The following is an 18,123-nucleotide window of genomic DNA, read 5'->3' on the forward strand; positions in this document are numbered from 1 at the left end:
TCAGGGTTAAATGTTGCCTGCCATTACATCATACAGTGGTAGTTGCCATACCAACATGACGCAACCCAGAGCCTCTGTTCCTTTTTTCTTTTTTTCCCCACTCATTCTTTAATGGAAAGCAGACAGACTATTCAGGTGAAGTTTGCACACTTTGCACTTTGATTGACTGATTTCTCTGAACATAGCTGGGAAACATAAGGTGTACAACAGAGTCATTCTACAGACATTATTAAAAATAATGTTTGATAAAAAAACAGAAAATATCTCTGGACATTCAACTGTTTATGAAAAAGGGATAGTTCCAAAAATGAAAATGTTGTCATCACCCTCAAGTTGTTCCAAACCTGTATAAGTTAATTTCTTCTGTTGAACACAAAAGAAGATTTTTTAAAAAGAATGTAGTTAGCCAAAGACATAGTGGGAAAAAAATACTAACATTCTTCAAAATATCTTCTTTTGTGCTCATCAATAGGAGGAAACTCATACAGGTTTGGAACAACTTGAGGGTGAATAAATAATGACAGAATTTTCATTTTTTGGTGAACTATCCCTTTAACTCTTTCCCTTTTTATTTGTGAGAAAATGCTTCCCTGCAAAAACATAATTTTCCGTTATTTGTGAGAAAACACCTCCCCTAAGATGCGCCATTACGCATCTTCTGAAAGAGTACCGAATCTGCTAAACAAAAAACATGCAATGAAGTTGCAGAAACAAGTGATCTAATATGTAATCATATGCATATTGTGTAAAATAATGCAATCACCAACATTAAACAGCATATAAATCAAAACGGCCTAATGTTATTGAAGGAAATTTCGACCCTTGTTCTTTCTTTTGATATATTGCATGTTAAGATATTCATACAACAAAACATTCTGTGGGCCATTACATTTTTGTAAAAAATTATCTTTAAAAAAACGCTGGCGGTGGCTGGCAACTTAAAAAATAAGTTAAGTGAGGAAGGAAATCAGTTTGTATTCAGTGTGTTCCAAAAACATTATTATAAAATGTATATTAAAATGTACATTTTTATAAAATACATTTTTTATTGTGATGGGGTGTGAATATTTTCCATTTCATTCTATAAATTAAAACTAGTCTTACTTTAAATGTAAATAACTTGCCCGAAAAATACTGATTATGGATTTGACCAAGTGCTATAATCTCAGCATATATAATGAAGCCAAAAATTTGTGGCTGGTCCAAATTGGGAATTTTTCGGGCACTATATTTTTTATGACAATGACAAGGATTATCCTAATAAAACTTCTTTTTTAGTCTTTTTATGATGTTATATATGTAATTCCTTATTTGTCTGTCGAGTGTGTGCATGTGTGTGTGTGTGTGTGTGTGTGTGTGTGTGTGTGTGTGTGTGTGTGTGTGTGTGTGTTTGTGTACATAATAGTTTGGGACGAATGACGATACACCCATCTCCAGATTTGATACTAGCACGATACTTGGGTGGAGATAAGTATTGTGAGTTTTAAGAATTGTGATTCGATATTGCTATGTATTGCGATTTTTGTTTGCTTTTTTAACTCTAGATCATGGGGAAAAGTTGAATGATACACTTATACATGATGGTGCAGGTCTTATATCCGTAGATGTCTCTCCGTCCACCCTTTTTCACATTCTCGTGTTCACTAGTAAGAGATTTTAGGGCATTTATTACTCACCAATACAACAGATATCGCTCTCTGCTGAAATAAAATAATCAAGGACTATGGACTCGTCTATAAGCAAGGACTAAAATAAAGCTATTTAATATTAATTCATATCGATTCTGGAATAAAAAAAAAAAAAAAAATCATGATAGTTAGGTGGATCGATTCCACCCCCAGCCCTAGTACATAAGTGTGTTTGGAGGGCTACCCGGGAAGCAGGTGGCAAGGTGCTCCGTCAGCGCATCTTGTGTGACAGGCTTGCGGGCAGAGTTCATGGCTGAGATGGCCAGACACAGAATCTCTCCCAGTGGGATGAACTGAGACTGACTGATGGGTGACATACTGATTGGAGATACATCGCCTAGAGAGAAAGAGAGAGAGAGACAAAAAAAAATTTCAGTCCTACTTTACTAGAACATGTTTGTGTTGCATTAAAAAAGGTGACATTTAAGGACCAATCAGTTGCTAAACAAGCAAGCAACAAAATACCCCCGCCCCCTGTTAAGATGGAGAGAAACGAGAAACGAGAAAAGAGAAGTTTTCAAGAGCTTTCAAGATGCTATACGGTCACAACAGTAGCATGAGGGTCATCCAGGGTATGTGATCACATGTTGCCAAATGTGACCTTATACTGATGACTCAGCGATAAGCCCCTCTGCCTGCGTAGGCAGAAAGACCCCAGGCCATGCGTCAATATTGATCCCAAAAAAGCACCCATGCATATTCGATTTACTACATCTAACACAGCTCAGAGCAAACAAACATGTTATATCACATAATGCATCTGAGAGAGTATACTTTTTCATGAAAAATAAAAACGTATGTAATATAATAAAGAAATAAAAATTAAATACAATATTAGAATATTTGATGTAATTTATGTATTACCCACTATTGTCCAGCTCATTATTAAAATACACATATCCACTACATTATTTGCAGATTATTTAGATTAATGTCAAATGCTTTCATATGGTTATTAAGCTGCAAATTAAATACCACAGCACATACATGTTATATGCAGAATGTCTGTGACACACCTGTATTCCTAAGTTACAAACACTATGAGGTTTAATAGTGAGAACTGAGTCAGCATTATCCAAACCATGGCTGGCTAGGCTAAATTAATATTATGGATCATGAGTTTTTCACATCATTTCAATTTGTTCAAAGGAGAGGATGAGATGAGAGTTACAATGCATAATTCTATAGCCTAAAGACTTTAGCAATCTTTATTTCTTGCAGATAATGTCCAAACCGATACGCAGCAAAAGAAACACTGATCAAGTGTCTGTTCACATGCTTTGAAAGAAGCCACAAAAAAAATCATATCTTTTACACATAGGTTAAACACTAAGATTGAACAGCTCCTTTAACCTTTAAAGATTATGTTATGCCTCACTACTTAGCTCACCATGCTAAAAGAAAGCATAAAACTGGTCCGAGTCTAGCATGAAGGGCAACAAAGGGTCTGATGCTGCGCTGCTAACACTGCAGGATGCAGATAGGATGACATCATCCACACGGAGCTGCTGCTCTCCTGTGTGTGTGTGTGTGTGTGTGTGTGTGTGTGTACGGCAGGCAAAGGACCATCACTCAAATTCCAGCCTGCGTGTCTTACTGTTCAAGCAGAGTATGTACAGACAGCAACGTGCTGCTCCTAACCCTCTAAATGACTTACGAAGCATTAGTGACTGTAGGGGAGGCTGGTAGCCAAGTGTTGTTTTTGTGAGGTATCAGCATGGTAGAGCTAAATTCACTTGCTCTCCATTATGAATTTTATTGTTTTTACTTTAGTAGGGGAGGAGAGTGGGTGTGAGGATGTGTGTGTGTGAGAGTGAGAGAGAGAGAGAGAGAGAGAGAGAGAGAGAGAGAGAGAGAGCAGGATGGAGGGAGGCGCAGAGAGACCCCTCCCTCAGCTCCTGTGCTGCAGCCATCAGAAAAGGCGGCTCTGACGATGGACACTTTCCCAACATGCTCCACTCCACACAAAGACAGGAGAGGTGTGACCAATCACAAGCAAGCTTCATGCACACCTTTTTTTTATACTCTCCTCCAGCACTGCTCAATGGCATGAGCGCGCGCACACACACACACACACACACACACACACACATATCTGCTTGCTCTACCCTCTTTTCCGTCTCTCACACACACAGACACACACACACAAGCTAGTAGGTGGCCTGCTGAATTCGTTGTTATGGCAACGCATCCCAGTTGCTCTCTCTTGTTCCTCAGATGTGTGCTACTCCAGGATTTCTCTCTCTCTCTCTCTCTCTAGCACCCACCCTCCTGTCTTCATTCCTGCTCTTGTGCTTCACACTCAATCTTGTTAATGAAAAATTGAGGAGAGTACATTGGCTGCAAGACCAAGCAAAACCTGCTCAACCACAAAGGCCATTTAGGTAAAAAAAATTAAATAAAATTATATACACACACACACACACACACACACACATCATCATCATCTCTTACTCTTGGAGTGGTATATTAATATGGAGTAGAATATATAGATTTTATATGGAGTTTATATAAACACGTTCAAGATTTGTTTTATAGTCCCCCTGTAGGCAATAATTGTATCCCTTAAAACTCATCTTTGATCACCAAAATGACATAAACTTTGTTTTTTATTCTGTGAAAATTAAACTATTCATGCCTTAAAATAGCTTGAATGTAGCTCTACACCCTTGCTCATTTATTATATGTGGATTCATAAGGGCCCGTCCACACGGAGACGCGTATCACTGTATACGTATACATTTTTTATCGTATTGGCGTTTCGTCCACACGGATCCGGCGTTTTGGGAGACTGAAACCGCTATTTTTTGAAACCGGGTCCTAAAGTGGATAAATCTGAAAACGGCACCCTTGCGGTTTCGTGCGTACAGCCAATCCGTATATTTTGTGAAACGGTGATGTCATCACACCACGTCCTGCGCGGGGAAGACTTGAAGGGATACAACTACGGCCACTGGGCATACGCACATCAATACTGCGTTGTTTAATTACTGTATTTGCATTATTGTAAGGGTATGTTTAGGGTTGGGGTAGGTGTATGCGTCAATAAAACACATCTGGTAAGTAGCAAATTTATTTATTGTTATTTTATTGTGAGATTTTACCTCACCTCCGACTGTTGCCGTACCCCTTCTAGCCACAACTCTTCTTCTCCGTTTTTAGTGCATTTCTGTGGCAGAATTACAGTGCCACATACTGGCCTGGCATGTATACTACATCGTTTTGAGCCGTTTTCATGCTCGTGTGTACGCAGATATTTCTTGAAACGAGATCGGATAGGGAAAGTTCTGGCTTTGTGTGGACGAGGCCTAAATATATGTAAATAAGCCCCGCCTCCACTCCCTCACACCAGCTCAGAGACCCACTCGCTCAGCCTTATTGTAGTAAACGCTACACAATAGCAAGTAGAATAATTCAGCCACATATGTTTGAACCAGAAACTGATACAAGTGGAAGAGTGAATTACACAGGCCTGTCTACAAGTAGATGTAGCAGAATGGTGCCATTTTATGTATCGCTTACAACGTCGGACACATAACGATAATTAATATGACTAGCCTTTTGCTTGACTACGTTATCAAACAGCTACTAATGTGTTTCTAATGTTACACAAGCCATGTTCCCGTTCACCATCTCAGTCTGCCTTCTAAAAATCAGCATCCTTAGAAAAGCTTTGAACTTACAACGTCAGAGGAGAACAAAGTTCATCATTGTAATATACATCATATACATAATTCACCCACTATATTGCTAAATGTAACTGACTTTTCATATCAACGGAAAATTATACTGGGATAACCTGGCTTCTCTGGAGACTCCCCTGCTTCAAAGGATAGTTAATGATAAGCTAACGCCTGCCCGGTAGTTTGTGAGGTAAGAAACACTGGTGATTTCAAACCGTGTTTTTGAGATTTAGTTTTTCACTGCGGTTTTGAAAATCCCACATAGACATTTAAACAACATTAAAAACTTGACTTTCACCACAGGGGGTCTTTAAAATCCCTTAACTGTTACCGTCCCACCAGCGGGATGCTTGGCGCTCTTTTTTTAAAATCGCCTTTTTTGTATCACATATTTTAGTAATCATCATAAATTAGGTATCATTCGAAAGCGTCCTAACTCAAAATTCATCCTGTGACAACCATTTTGAAATTGGACGTTGTGTTACTATGGAAACGGTACTCTAAATTCTTCTAGTGGGCTCCTCCCCTTGTGGGCCGTGTCAGGTTTCATATTACAAAATTTATTTGAACTACTTTATAATCAAAACCTTTTCTAATTTTGACAAAACACATATCGTCGGAAAGTCTCAAGGTTCCATATTTGGTGACTATTTTTGTGATTACTGTGTAGTGTGTATAGTGGATAGTGCATTTTCATCTATTACTAAAAAGGGGGGTGACGGTTAATGGGTTAAAAAATAAATGTATACTTTATTCAGCAAGGATGCATTCAATTGATCAAAGGTAACACTTAATACATTTATAAATGTAACAAAAATATATTTCAAATCAATACTTAAAGGTCCCATGGCATGGCATTTTTCTATTATTTTATAATGTTTCCTGAGCTGTACTTATATTGTTAGTATGACTTTTACATCATAAAATGTCATAATTTAGAAATAAAAGGCATTTTTTCTCTACTGCTGTTTGCCCTGTGGCTTGAATGCCCTGCTTCAAGAGGCGTGTCTGCTGTGAGACTTCAGTAAAAACACCCACTGTTGTGATTGGCTGACATCTTTGCATTTTATATGAGCGGAGGGGGCGTGGTTTAACGAGGCACGAGCAGGCACGAGTCTGCCAGGGAGACGGATGGACCTGAGTTCACTTCACATCAGTTCTCAGCATGTCTGAACTGTTTTAGTTACAGCATATACTTTAGGTTATTAGTCTATTTCTAGTCGGAGGGACTGTCACTCATGTCAGAAAGTTAGTAACTTTAGTAAATTATGGATCAGCGCTGACTGGAGACGCGAACCGTTTAGAACGATTCAGTCCGATTTGGTGAACTGATTCGGTTCACTAAAAAGAACTGGTTCAAAAGAAAGATCGTTCGCTAACCGGACATCACTAATGTATCAGAGACTGAGCTCAGCGATTGCTAACAAAGTTATTTATAGTAACTACTGAGTTATGAGAGCGCTGTCAGTCAGCGCGAGTTTATTGTGTTTGTATCTGAGAGTTCTGAATAAACAGTCACACCGAGTCCGTCTCTTCATCATTATTCTACCAACTTTGTAACACATGCAAAGTACCATTACAGCTGTCGAGATGAACGAGTTAAAAGTAAGTGTTGATAATAGCATTATTTTTAAAATAAAATAAAAGCGTCAGTGACGCGCGTTGAGTACACAGCGCAAACAAAGACACAACAGCAGTAATCGAATGTAATCCAGTTTATTGTGGGGCTAGGCTGGCTAGCCCGGATATGCTCACCCTTACCCCCCTTCTGCTTAATCTCACGCCGCGTTTGGTGCCTCCGCTGTGGGCCAGATGCAGTACTGTGGGTCGGGGATGTTGAAGGCCGAGCTTCGGCGTGTGTGAGGTTTATCTCTGCTGATGTTGAGCAGAAACTCATGACTGTATGCACATTTTAGAACCGATAGACGCGACGAGGACGTACAAAAACACTGACTCACAAGATATAAAACACGAAAACACCGTTCTGTCGGGAGAGAGAGAAGCCGCTGAGTGTGCACGACTAATAAATAATTAGCTACACATCAGAAATCACTGATCACAGATCAGAAGGAACTGAAAAAAGACTTCTGTTTTCATTTGTACATCCAAACACTGAGAAACTGCCAGCGTTCACTCGTTCACAAGCAATGATGCAATGATCTCTCGAGCGTTTGCATGGGCGTGCCTGATTCTCTGGGCGGAGGAAAGGGAGGAAACCGTTCCTGCTTGGACGTCAAACCAGGCGACTTCAGGATTGGCTGGTCTGGCCTGTCATTTTCTCAAAGGCAGAGAAAGACAGCCAGAACTCGGGTTTACACCGATCAACATTTCTATCCACTTGGGGACAATATTCAGGCTAGGGGAACTCATATTAATGTTGAAAAACCTCATAAAATGAAAATTTCATGCCATGGGACCTTTAAAATAAATATAATAATCCCATAAGGGACAAAAATCATGGTTTCCACAAAATTACTGTTTTTAACAATAATAATTATAAGATGTTTCTTGAGCACCAAATCATCATATTTGAATGATTTCTGAAGGATCATGTGACACTGAAGACTGGAGTAATGATGCTGAAAATTCAGCTTTGCATCACAGGAATAAATTAAATTTGTCAAAATAAAATAAAACAGCTGTTTTAAATTGTAATAATATTTCATAATACTGTTTTACAGTGTTTTTGATCAAATGCTGCACTGGTGAGCATCAGAGACTTCTTTCAAAAAGATTTGGAATCTTACCGACACCATCTATAAGTGTAATACTAACACATTTTACCATGTTTAAATCCATTTAGTAGATTTTCTCTTTAAATTGAAGAGCAGAAAAGTCAGCTGGTTCCATCTGTGCCTGCCTGGTCATCATCAATAGTCATGGGAAACAGACAGCTATGACATCAATGATCACAAACAGAACTATGAATAGAACAAAGACACAGCTCGTCCTGCAAAGAAACTTGCGCTTTATACAAAAACAGCATCAATCCTCATGTTCTGTTTGGGGTCTGAGAGGCTCCAAGATGGTTTACATAGCTAAAAAAAAAACATACTTAACATCAGGATGCTACTTTTTGACTTGATGTTGATCTTATGAAAACTGATTTTAAACCATTTAAAATTGATTCAACCAGATAGGGAGAGAAAAGCACTATTATGAATTAAGCATTGTTATTGATGTATGTACACTATTAATAGTTTTGCATGGGCCTACAGCGGTGGGGTCTCTGGGACCCCAAACAAATAAAACAAAGTTAACCTTTGGGTTTAATATTCTCTCTCTTTCTGGAAAAAGGTGGAAAGGGCTTAAATAGTGTCACATTATTCACTGTGCAAGCCGGCATGTGTGGCTGCAAGCACATCTGAGGTGACGTCATCCCACTGGGCATAAGCACTTGACAGGAAGGAGGGAAGAAAGAGAAAGAGCGAGCGAGAGAGTAAAGAAGAGGTCAAGAGATGAAAGATAGTTTACCCTGTTATATAACTTACAATCAACGTATCACAGCTTCTAAAATTGTTTAAGAATGTAGCACAAGGCTACTTGCTGCAAACATTTAACAATATTCAATGAACATAGCAAACAAACAGTACAGAGATACAGGCTTCACTGTCTGAAATGTGTTGTGGGTCCTGAATAACCCACTTAAGCAAAACTAGTAAGCAAAGTAATTTATGATAATTTAACGTTGACTGATGTGGCAGGGGAAAAGACCTAGCATATTTTATATTATACTACGGGGCTGTTGAATGCTTGAATCTGATTGGTTCACGAACGTTCTAAGGTGTGCAATTATTTTCAGGTAAACGCACAGCTAACGTAGATCCAGGAAGGTCTTGACCGCATTACAGTTCAATATCACTTCACCAAATGATTTCAGTTATTTCAAAAGGTCCTTACAGCTTACAACAGCAAAATAACCGAAACCCACCACAACGACACTGACCAAGCAAATAAATATAGTAAACATTAGGATAAAACAACAAAATGATGTTTTATTATGTACAGAAAGCACATACCCTCTTTATCCTGCTCTCTCACAGAACGGACACAAACAGAAACTTCTTGTCAGCGTTGCTCTGATGATTTTTATCAGTAAAATAGTTGAACAGCTTAAAAGCTGTGACATTTCTCCCTAGCGAGGTAATAATGGCGCTGTTCTTAGAGCAAAGGAGGCTTGGGATTAGATGCGCAAGATCCCGAGGTGTAACCACCAAAGGTGTGCATTATTTTTCTAATAATTCAATGGCCCGTCGTCAATTATTCCAGGGTGGATTAATTTTTCATGCTTTGTCACTCAGTGTTTTAAGGATATGCATGAGCCCGTCATTATAAGTTGCCTTCCAATTCACAGGGACCCTACGCAGTGTTCACTAAACAACTGTATATAATAAATCAATATCTAGAAAATATGTTAAATATTTAAACTAAGATCATTTGCCCTATGTAAAACCTCTAAATTTAATAAGAGACTGTAGTGAAACTACACTTGAGGTAAATCACTCTGACTGAAAGTGCTAGAGCCGCAACTCCACTTCCTGTGAAATTATTTAATTATTATGTGCATGTATTCACAAAGCCATTTGCAGTGACCTTCAGATACTCTTCCAACAATCTGGAACCTCACTTAAAATGTATGAATATCCTGTGTAGTCCACTTAGCAGGAATACTACTAACAATATAAACTATAAAAACACTTTAGTCACCCATTCTGTTCCTCGCAATGGGCCGGCCTTTTAAATGGTAAAGTAAAAGCAGGAAAAAATAAAATAAAATAAACAAAATAAAAACTACTAATATATAATCTGATATTAATTATGATGAAAGGCCAGTGTGCTTTACAACAATGGGGAAAAAGAAGCTTATATTTACCTTCTGTATATCAGATTGTGAGAGATGTCACCAGCATAACCTTATAAAACTCAGGTAGGCTAGAAGTTTGACTGAGGCAACACTAGGTGGAGGCAGGAATCCAAAATGTCCAAAACCAAATGGAGGGAGAAAAAAATATATATTTTTTTTCTAACCTAAATGTATTTTTCAACTCATAACTCTCATTCTTCTTAGGCTGTGTCTTGAATATTCAACACGTTTTGAATATCAAACAAATGTTATCCAAACAATAGTATTCCATCTGCAGCCTGATCTTCCTGAATTATTAGATCCAACGTGAGATAATAAGGCTAATTTTCTAGCCTAATTGGCATCTGAACACGCTCAATCATATCAGGGGTGCTACCACACCACTGAGAGAAGATGGAGGATTGGTCACCTGACTAATCTCCTTGGTGATCTATGATGTAAACATATCACTTTGAGTGGGAGCGAGTGAATGAGGTTCACTGGGGCACGGATTTGTTACCTATTTGATATGTAAAACACATGCTTGTGGTCTTGTATATTTCAAGGCTTGATTCTTTTATGATAACGTCTTACACGTTTGATTCATAAATGCTCATTTAAAAGTACGGATCCTCTTTTTCCTAAATAGTTCAACAGTCCAGAAACTTGTAAAGAAACCTCAAGATTCCACAGAAGATGTATCCATGCAAGAGTGCGTCTACAAACTTTCAACGACTGACAATGACTGATGATTTTCAAATTGAAAATATAATGGATTCTGTTTATCTAAACAATGCAATAATACATCACAATTCCACGATTGTAAGATTTTCGCTCATCCCAGGTACATCTTGTACTTTGTTAGCGCTACATCTTAAAGTACAAAGAAACAGAGAAAGAGAGAGAGAGCCTTTACCTAAATCCTCACAGCTGCCCACTGAACGAGAGGTGACCTCATTTTTTGTGGGAGAGGACACAAAAGATCTGTCTCCATGACAACAAACCAGAAAAAAAGTGTTTTGCTTGTACACACCAAATGTGGCCAGCACTACCCTTGGAGCCCTATTGTATAGGCCATGCTTTCCACTTGTGCTGGTGCTGTTCACTCTGGGAAGGCCTGCAACAGCTGAGGCATAGATCAAGAGCCAAGTGCAAATCAAAATCTTTCAGCAAATGGCTGAAACTGCAAATCACTATTTTTTTTTTCTCAATCCATTGGTGAAGGTGTGTTTTTCTCAGTACAAACTTTCCATTAACCTGCCGGGAAACCACATATTAAAATGGCTTTACATACTACAAATCTAAAAGTACACTGACCACATATCTCTATACATCAATCAGTATAACCCTCTCCCACACATTCAGCACGCCCACAAATTACATCACGTAAGTAAGTAAGTACATTTATATAGCACATTTAAACATAGCAGACCTATCACGTCCCATATGGCAGACCAGCAGCTTTAAACTAGTTCAACTCCACCCATAAGACACACATCCTCACACACACTCTCTCTTACTGATAGGTAGGTAATGGATTAGGGTCACCAGACTGACTGGAAAGACTAAAACAGGTTGTTGGACAGACTTAAGCCTTGTTTATGTTTAGCCACGTTAGAGTGCACCACAAATGCATGTAAAAAAAAAACACGCCTCAGTGACGACGAAAACATCTTGGTTACATCAACAGTATTTAAATAGATATATAAACAATCACTTTAAATTCATATTTAGGACAAATGAGTGGATTGGGCCATGTGACATACAGCTAGCAGTCAAAAGCAAAGCAGGAAACATGTCAGAGGTTGCTAGAACAATGTCATTTTAGTGGGCAAAAAAGCAAAATAACATTCAACCTTGTTTTTAAAATTATCAGTTTAGCTTTTGAATTTTAGACCCAGCTTTAATAGGGTCCTAGGCCAAGTTAAGTTTCAAATAGATGAGGTCTCAATCAGTAACTGAATCAGTTTTGTGAAGCTCCAGACTTGTAAACTGTGGGAAAATGTATGCTCAAAATGTACCATTAAATACATGGTGACAATGTGGGATGGATATTGGTGTCTGTACATTTTATACCTTACAACCATATATTATATCAAGTGATATAATTTTAATATACCTATACTTGAACTAGCGAAATAGATTTTAGTACTGGTAATAATAAAGATAATGAATCAGAGTTCAAGTGTGCTGTCCAGGAAACATGGCCAATACTCATGTGTAGACAGTGCGTAGAGTCATACACACAAAGACAAAATGCCATCAGAGTAACATACAACACTAAGATGATGCAATAAGCATGAACTAAATAACAGAAAATATAACACAAAACATCCTAATGTACATTACTAATAACAAAAATGATAAGAAACAAAATTATAAAATATAATCCTATGTGATTTGTCAGACAGGGAATTCTAGGAATGTCCTTTTATGTTTTTCCACTGAAAATGTATACAGTATTTTCATTGTTTACTTGCAAGTCAACAGTGTTTTACAGTAGATTTACATAAAATGCAATGTTTACACTTTTTCACAATATAAGGTAACTAAAATTAACGAATTAAAGGGTTTTAATTGTAGCATTATTAGAGTTTTTTCTGTAAAAACAAAACATTTACAGTGTACTAAGCAGAATGTCAGACCCACTCTGTGAAATCATGCTACATTTGTAGGAAATTCAGTATGTAGCATATATGCAAATAATGTTTTTGTTCTGTAAACGTGGATTTTCAACATACAACAGTGCAATCAATTTCCTTTTCAGCTTTAAAGAAAATGCTGGGCAAGGGCATCCACTAATAGTAGTTCACAGTATGTTGTTAGTACAGTAGCAATATTTCAAACACAACAAAAGAGTTTCTCTGAGCAACCCTTCTACATTCTGTTTCTCATTTACACTTTCTAAACCACTGAGGGTCTAGGCATTACATGTGTGCTAGGATGAATACTTTTTATTCATCCTTACACCAATAGATAAAGTCTGATGATGCGAAGCAGAGATATTGTGAGTGCTAGGCCAGCAGGGTTAATGTGCTGCTGCAGCTAGCCTAGCCTAGCCAAGCACTGCCTCAGATGAGAGTATACAGACTGTAGGCCACTACACTCCCCTGCATTGGCACACTTTCATTCTGCAAATCTGCGTAATGCGTCAAGCACTGTATGAAATTTATATAAGAAGCATTTTATCTTTGAATCATTGAATTTAAATGTCAGCTTCAATAAAACATGCTAGTGAACATGGATGTGAAATCTTAGACCAAAATATCAAGTTTTTTCTATTCATTTATTTGTTTATGAGCAACCAAGGTCACCATGAGCTAAAATCAATGGCAGTCTATGTTATGCTATTGACTGGTCTGGCTAGCTTGTGCCAAAACATAGTTCCGCCCTCTGAACAACCCACATTTATGCTCTCAGATGATCTGATATCGAGAAAGAACTCTACTACGGTGGCCCAGTAGTGCACAACACAATGAAATTTAAAAAGCAAACAAATTCACAACACAACAAAATCAAGCCACAACAGAACGAAATTAAGCCACAACAGAACGAAATCAAGCCACAACACAACGAAATCAAGCCACAACAAAATGAAAATGCCACAACACAACGAAATCAAGCCACAACACAACGAAAAAGCCACCACATAACAAAATCACGCCACAACACAGAGAAATAAAGCCACAACACAACAGAAAAGCCACAACACAACGAAATCAAGCCACAACACAACGAAAAAAACACCACATAACAAAATCAAGCCACAGCACAGAGAAATCAAGCCACAACACAACAGAAAAGCCACCACATAACAAAATCAAGCCACAACACAGAGAAATAAAGCCACAACACAACAGAAAAGCCACAACACAACGAAATCAAGCCACAACGCAACAGAAAAGCCACAACACAAAGGAAAAGCCACAACACAACGAATTTATATATTTATGCATTATAGCTGCATATTTATACCCGAGAATGCTTTGACCCGCTACCACGGCGCATGATGCCTAAGCCACATTCCACCATGTGGTTGAAACGTATAATTTGTATCACATTGTATTCATTAGTAATTATTATTACCAATACAATCAAGCTTTGGAATTTAAATTGGAGTATCAATATGCAGTTATAATGCATGTAGGTGGTTTTGAATTAATATTTAATGTCGATATACAATGGTTACATACTGTTAAAATTGGTATTGATATCTTTGTAAGATTGCCGAATCTAGAATAGTGGACTAACTTTACTGCGCTCCAAGACACCCCTAGTGGTAAGGAGCATTTTCCGTTGTGTTGTGGCTAAATTTCGTTGTGTTGTGGCTTGATTTCGTTGTGTTGTGGCTTAATTTCATTGTGTCGTGGCTTTTTCATTGTGTTGTGGCTTAATTTCGCTGTGTTGTGGCTTGATTTCGTTGTGTTGTGGCTTAATTTCATTGTGTCGAGGCTTGATTCCGTTGTGTTGTGGCTTGATTTCATTGTGTTGTGGCTTTTTCATTGTGTTGTGGCTTAATTTCGCTGTGTTGTGGCTTGATTTCGTTATGTTTGTGAACTTATGTTTGCTTTTTAAATTTCGTTGTGTTGTGTACTACTGTGCCACCATACTATACAGTATATGTAGCAGACCATTTAAACATCATTTTGGATATCTGTAAATGTTTAAGTTTAAAGTAACTGTTGAACATTAATAAGAAAACTTTACATTGAATATTTAAAGTGCCCCTAATATGCTTTTTCGAATATTACATTTCATGCAGTGTGTAATATAGCTGTTTGTGAATGTAAAAGGTCTGCAAAGTTTTTAAAGATTAAAGTGCACAACAAATTAAGTGACAGTCTCCTAAAATAACTCTGAACTTCCAAAACAAGTCGTCAGCAATTCTAGTCTCACTTTTAGTTAAATACCTACATAACAGTGTAACAAATTTGCATAGTGCCAGCCTAAGGTTTTCATTGGCTGCCTGCAAACAACGTCTACTTTGACCCGCCTTCAAACACTGTAGTTGTAGCTGAGGCCTGGAAGAGTTTGGTTCGAGTTGTCGACATGTTGAGAAGACGCTGTTTTCTTTGCTGCGAATCCACTCTGCATGCACTTTAAAAGGATGAGGACTCGCGCTGGAATTGATATGGGGAAAAAAAACAATGCCATCATTACTGTTCGTATTATTGTGCATACAAGTGCTGAGGAAGCCTCCGGAGTAGAGCTTCACGATTCTGGTTAAATTGAGAATCACAATTTTTTTGTTTCAAACAGAGATCACTATTCTCCCATGATTCTGAACAGACAACTAAACAAGATAACATGTCATTTACTAGAGGTACTGACAATGTTGTTAATTGCTGCAGTCTGTTTAAAACACTTAACTTGTTTCATTACTGGATGAATCAGCATTTTTTTTAAATCTCTTAAATGAATGATTCAATGACAAATACACTTTTAACTGTCACTTGTCATGGCCTACTGGTGCAACAATATAATCAATACAACCGTTATTTGAAGTAACTTTCAAAAGGTGATTTCTGATTCGTGATTTTGACTGCTTCCATTGACATCAGTGTTTATATCCGATTCCAAACTATAAACTTTTATCCCAGTTCTTCTGTGATAATATGAATGGTTGTAACACATAAAACACTGTTTGGGAATCTGTTTCATACCGATACATGACTCACTCTTGGTCAGCGGCAGCGCAAAAGCAGATTTGAATGTTCTGGTGTGATTTTGTGAAAGGTTTAATAGACACAGGCGAATCATTGGCAATTAGAAATGAGATTGTGCAAGTTAATCGCGCAGCTCTACTCCGGAGCTGAAATTCTGACACCCGCTGTAAGCAGTAGACCAATCACAACAGACTGGGCCGAATCAGAGCAGTAAGCTTGCGAAAAAGGAGGGGTTTAGAGAGACTGAATCTTCGAACTAACCGTTTTCAGACTCTTTGATAAATGAGGTGAAGTACAATGTACATTATGAGAAAACTACACAGTTTTTTTTACCTTTGATGCATGTAAATCTATTACAGGAGACAATAAAATTAGAACCTTTAAAATAACATAATAAGGGCCCTTTAATAAAGATGCTTAAAAGTCACCTACCTTCACTTTTACAACAAAATAAATACATAAATAAAACATCATTAATTCTAGAAACATTACTGCGAAAAAGTCTCTATAGAAAATCCCCCATCATACAGCCACATCTAAAAAAAAGGCATATAAAAACCTCTGATCCTGATATTTTGAGATATCGGTCTCTGAGGCAGATGCTGTGGCACTGGATTCCAAATTTAGACAGGGCAAGAGTAGCCCTTGCCAAAAGCAGGCCATACTCTGAAGAGAGTCTGGGGATGGAGTAGCAGAAATCGTAAAGAATCTGAAAGACCAAGTGTAAATGCCCTCCAAGATCCAATATATGAGGCCACATATGTAAACTTCACTCTACCAAAACATACCTACACATGAGCGAGCAGTCATGGACAACACGCATGTATGGTGCAACTGCAAAATTCAAAGACTCATTGTCATATGGCGAAGGAACGATTGAACAGAAAATGTTGGTGCTTAACATTAGCAGCGTTATAGAATCATGTAATGTTTGCATATAGCACAGGAAGAGCAGATTGGATTTATATTGCAGAGACATTTATGTGGGCAAGTATACATGTACATACCCAATTGGCAATCAGATTGATCACAAAACACAAAGTGACTAAATATACAGTAAATGCCTTGTGCAGTTATAAATAACTCAAGTAATTCAATGTCTTTCACAAATAATCTTGATCAGTAAATGAAATATTTTTCTAGAAACTGTTCTAAAAGAGTGAAAAAGAGAGAAAAGATCAGAAACAAAAATATCAATTAATGAACAGGTGGTTTTTAACAGAAAAAATAGGAGCATTTCCTGGAATAAAACATGGCTGCAAACATGGTTACAAGTTTTGGACAGCAATTAAGTAATAATAATTTGTCTTATCTAAAGAGGGTCCACTGTAGTGGAATACCACAAGTCAAAATGCTTCTATTTTTTTCTCATTTAAGGCTGGCATGAAACAGAAGTTGTCATCGTCTTCCCCATTATGACATATATCCAAGTGAAACAGCTTCTTGAACAAGAAAAAAATGTAGGGTGGGACTTGAGACTAAGAGTCATTGAAAGTCTTTGGGGTGTGCTGGAGTAGACTTTACAGAGTGCTTGATTCTTGCATTGTCAATACAAGATCTTGACCAAAAATTGATAAACCTCTTTATGGAAATAAATGTTGTGATGTTATTTCCATCAATAGGTGCATTCATTTTTGGTCTATATCTTGTATTGACAATGTAAGAGTCAAGCACTCTGTAAAATCTACTCCAGCACATCCCAAAGACTTTCAATGAATTTAAGGTCTGGAATCTGGACGCAGAGGAGCCAATTCATGTGTGAAAATTATTCTTCACGCTCATTCCCAACCACTCTTTCACAATTTGCGCCTGATGAATCTCTTGACATTGTCATCCTGGAATATGGCAATGATGTGTCTTCCTACATGGTTGTTTAAGAAATAAAAAGCTACACACTCCACCAATTAGGGTTAGAAGAACGGTTGCCAAACATACAACATGCTAGAAACATAATAATCACTGCAATAATGATCCAATCATAGCCTCATAGCATTTGCCGATTTAAATCCAAACAGCAAAAACATTTTGGCCAGGCAGTGTATATTTACATTTAACAATGTCTTATTATTTTGTCCGTCTTTCGCTTTAATGACTCCAGAAATCTTGATCATCCACATCATCCCAATATCCCAAGCAAAATATTTTATGCAAGGAAATATGACCTTCTGTACAAAGGAGTTAACATGGTCAGTCACAAATTTGCTTGCATTTGATTAGTCATAAAGAAAAAGTGCAAAATATAG

General features: G+C 37.7%; 1 protein-coding gene across 1 annotated transcript in view; it reads right to left on the bottom strand.

Annotated features, from left to right (window-relative positions):
* stox2a (storkhead box 2a) overlaps positions 1-18,123 on the bottom strand; it is a 67,701-nt gene that overhangs the window by 9,547 nt on the left and 40,031 nt on the right. The window contains exon 2 of the mRNA XM_079813090.1: positions 1,873-2,025. Within this exon, the coding sequence (XP_079669216.1) occupies positions 1,873-2,025 (153 nt within the window). The remainder of the gene's footprint in view (positions 1-1,872; positions 2,026-18,123) is intronic.

The sequence above is a fragment of the Gobio gobio genome, assembly GCF_949357685.1.
Source record: "Gobio gobio genome assembly, chromosome: 3".
NCBI lineage: Eukaryota > Metazoa > Chordata > Actinopteri > Cypriniformes > Gobionidae > Gobio > Gobio gobio.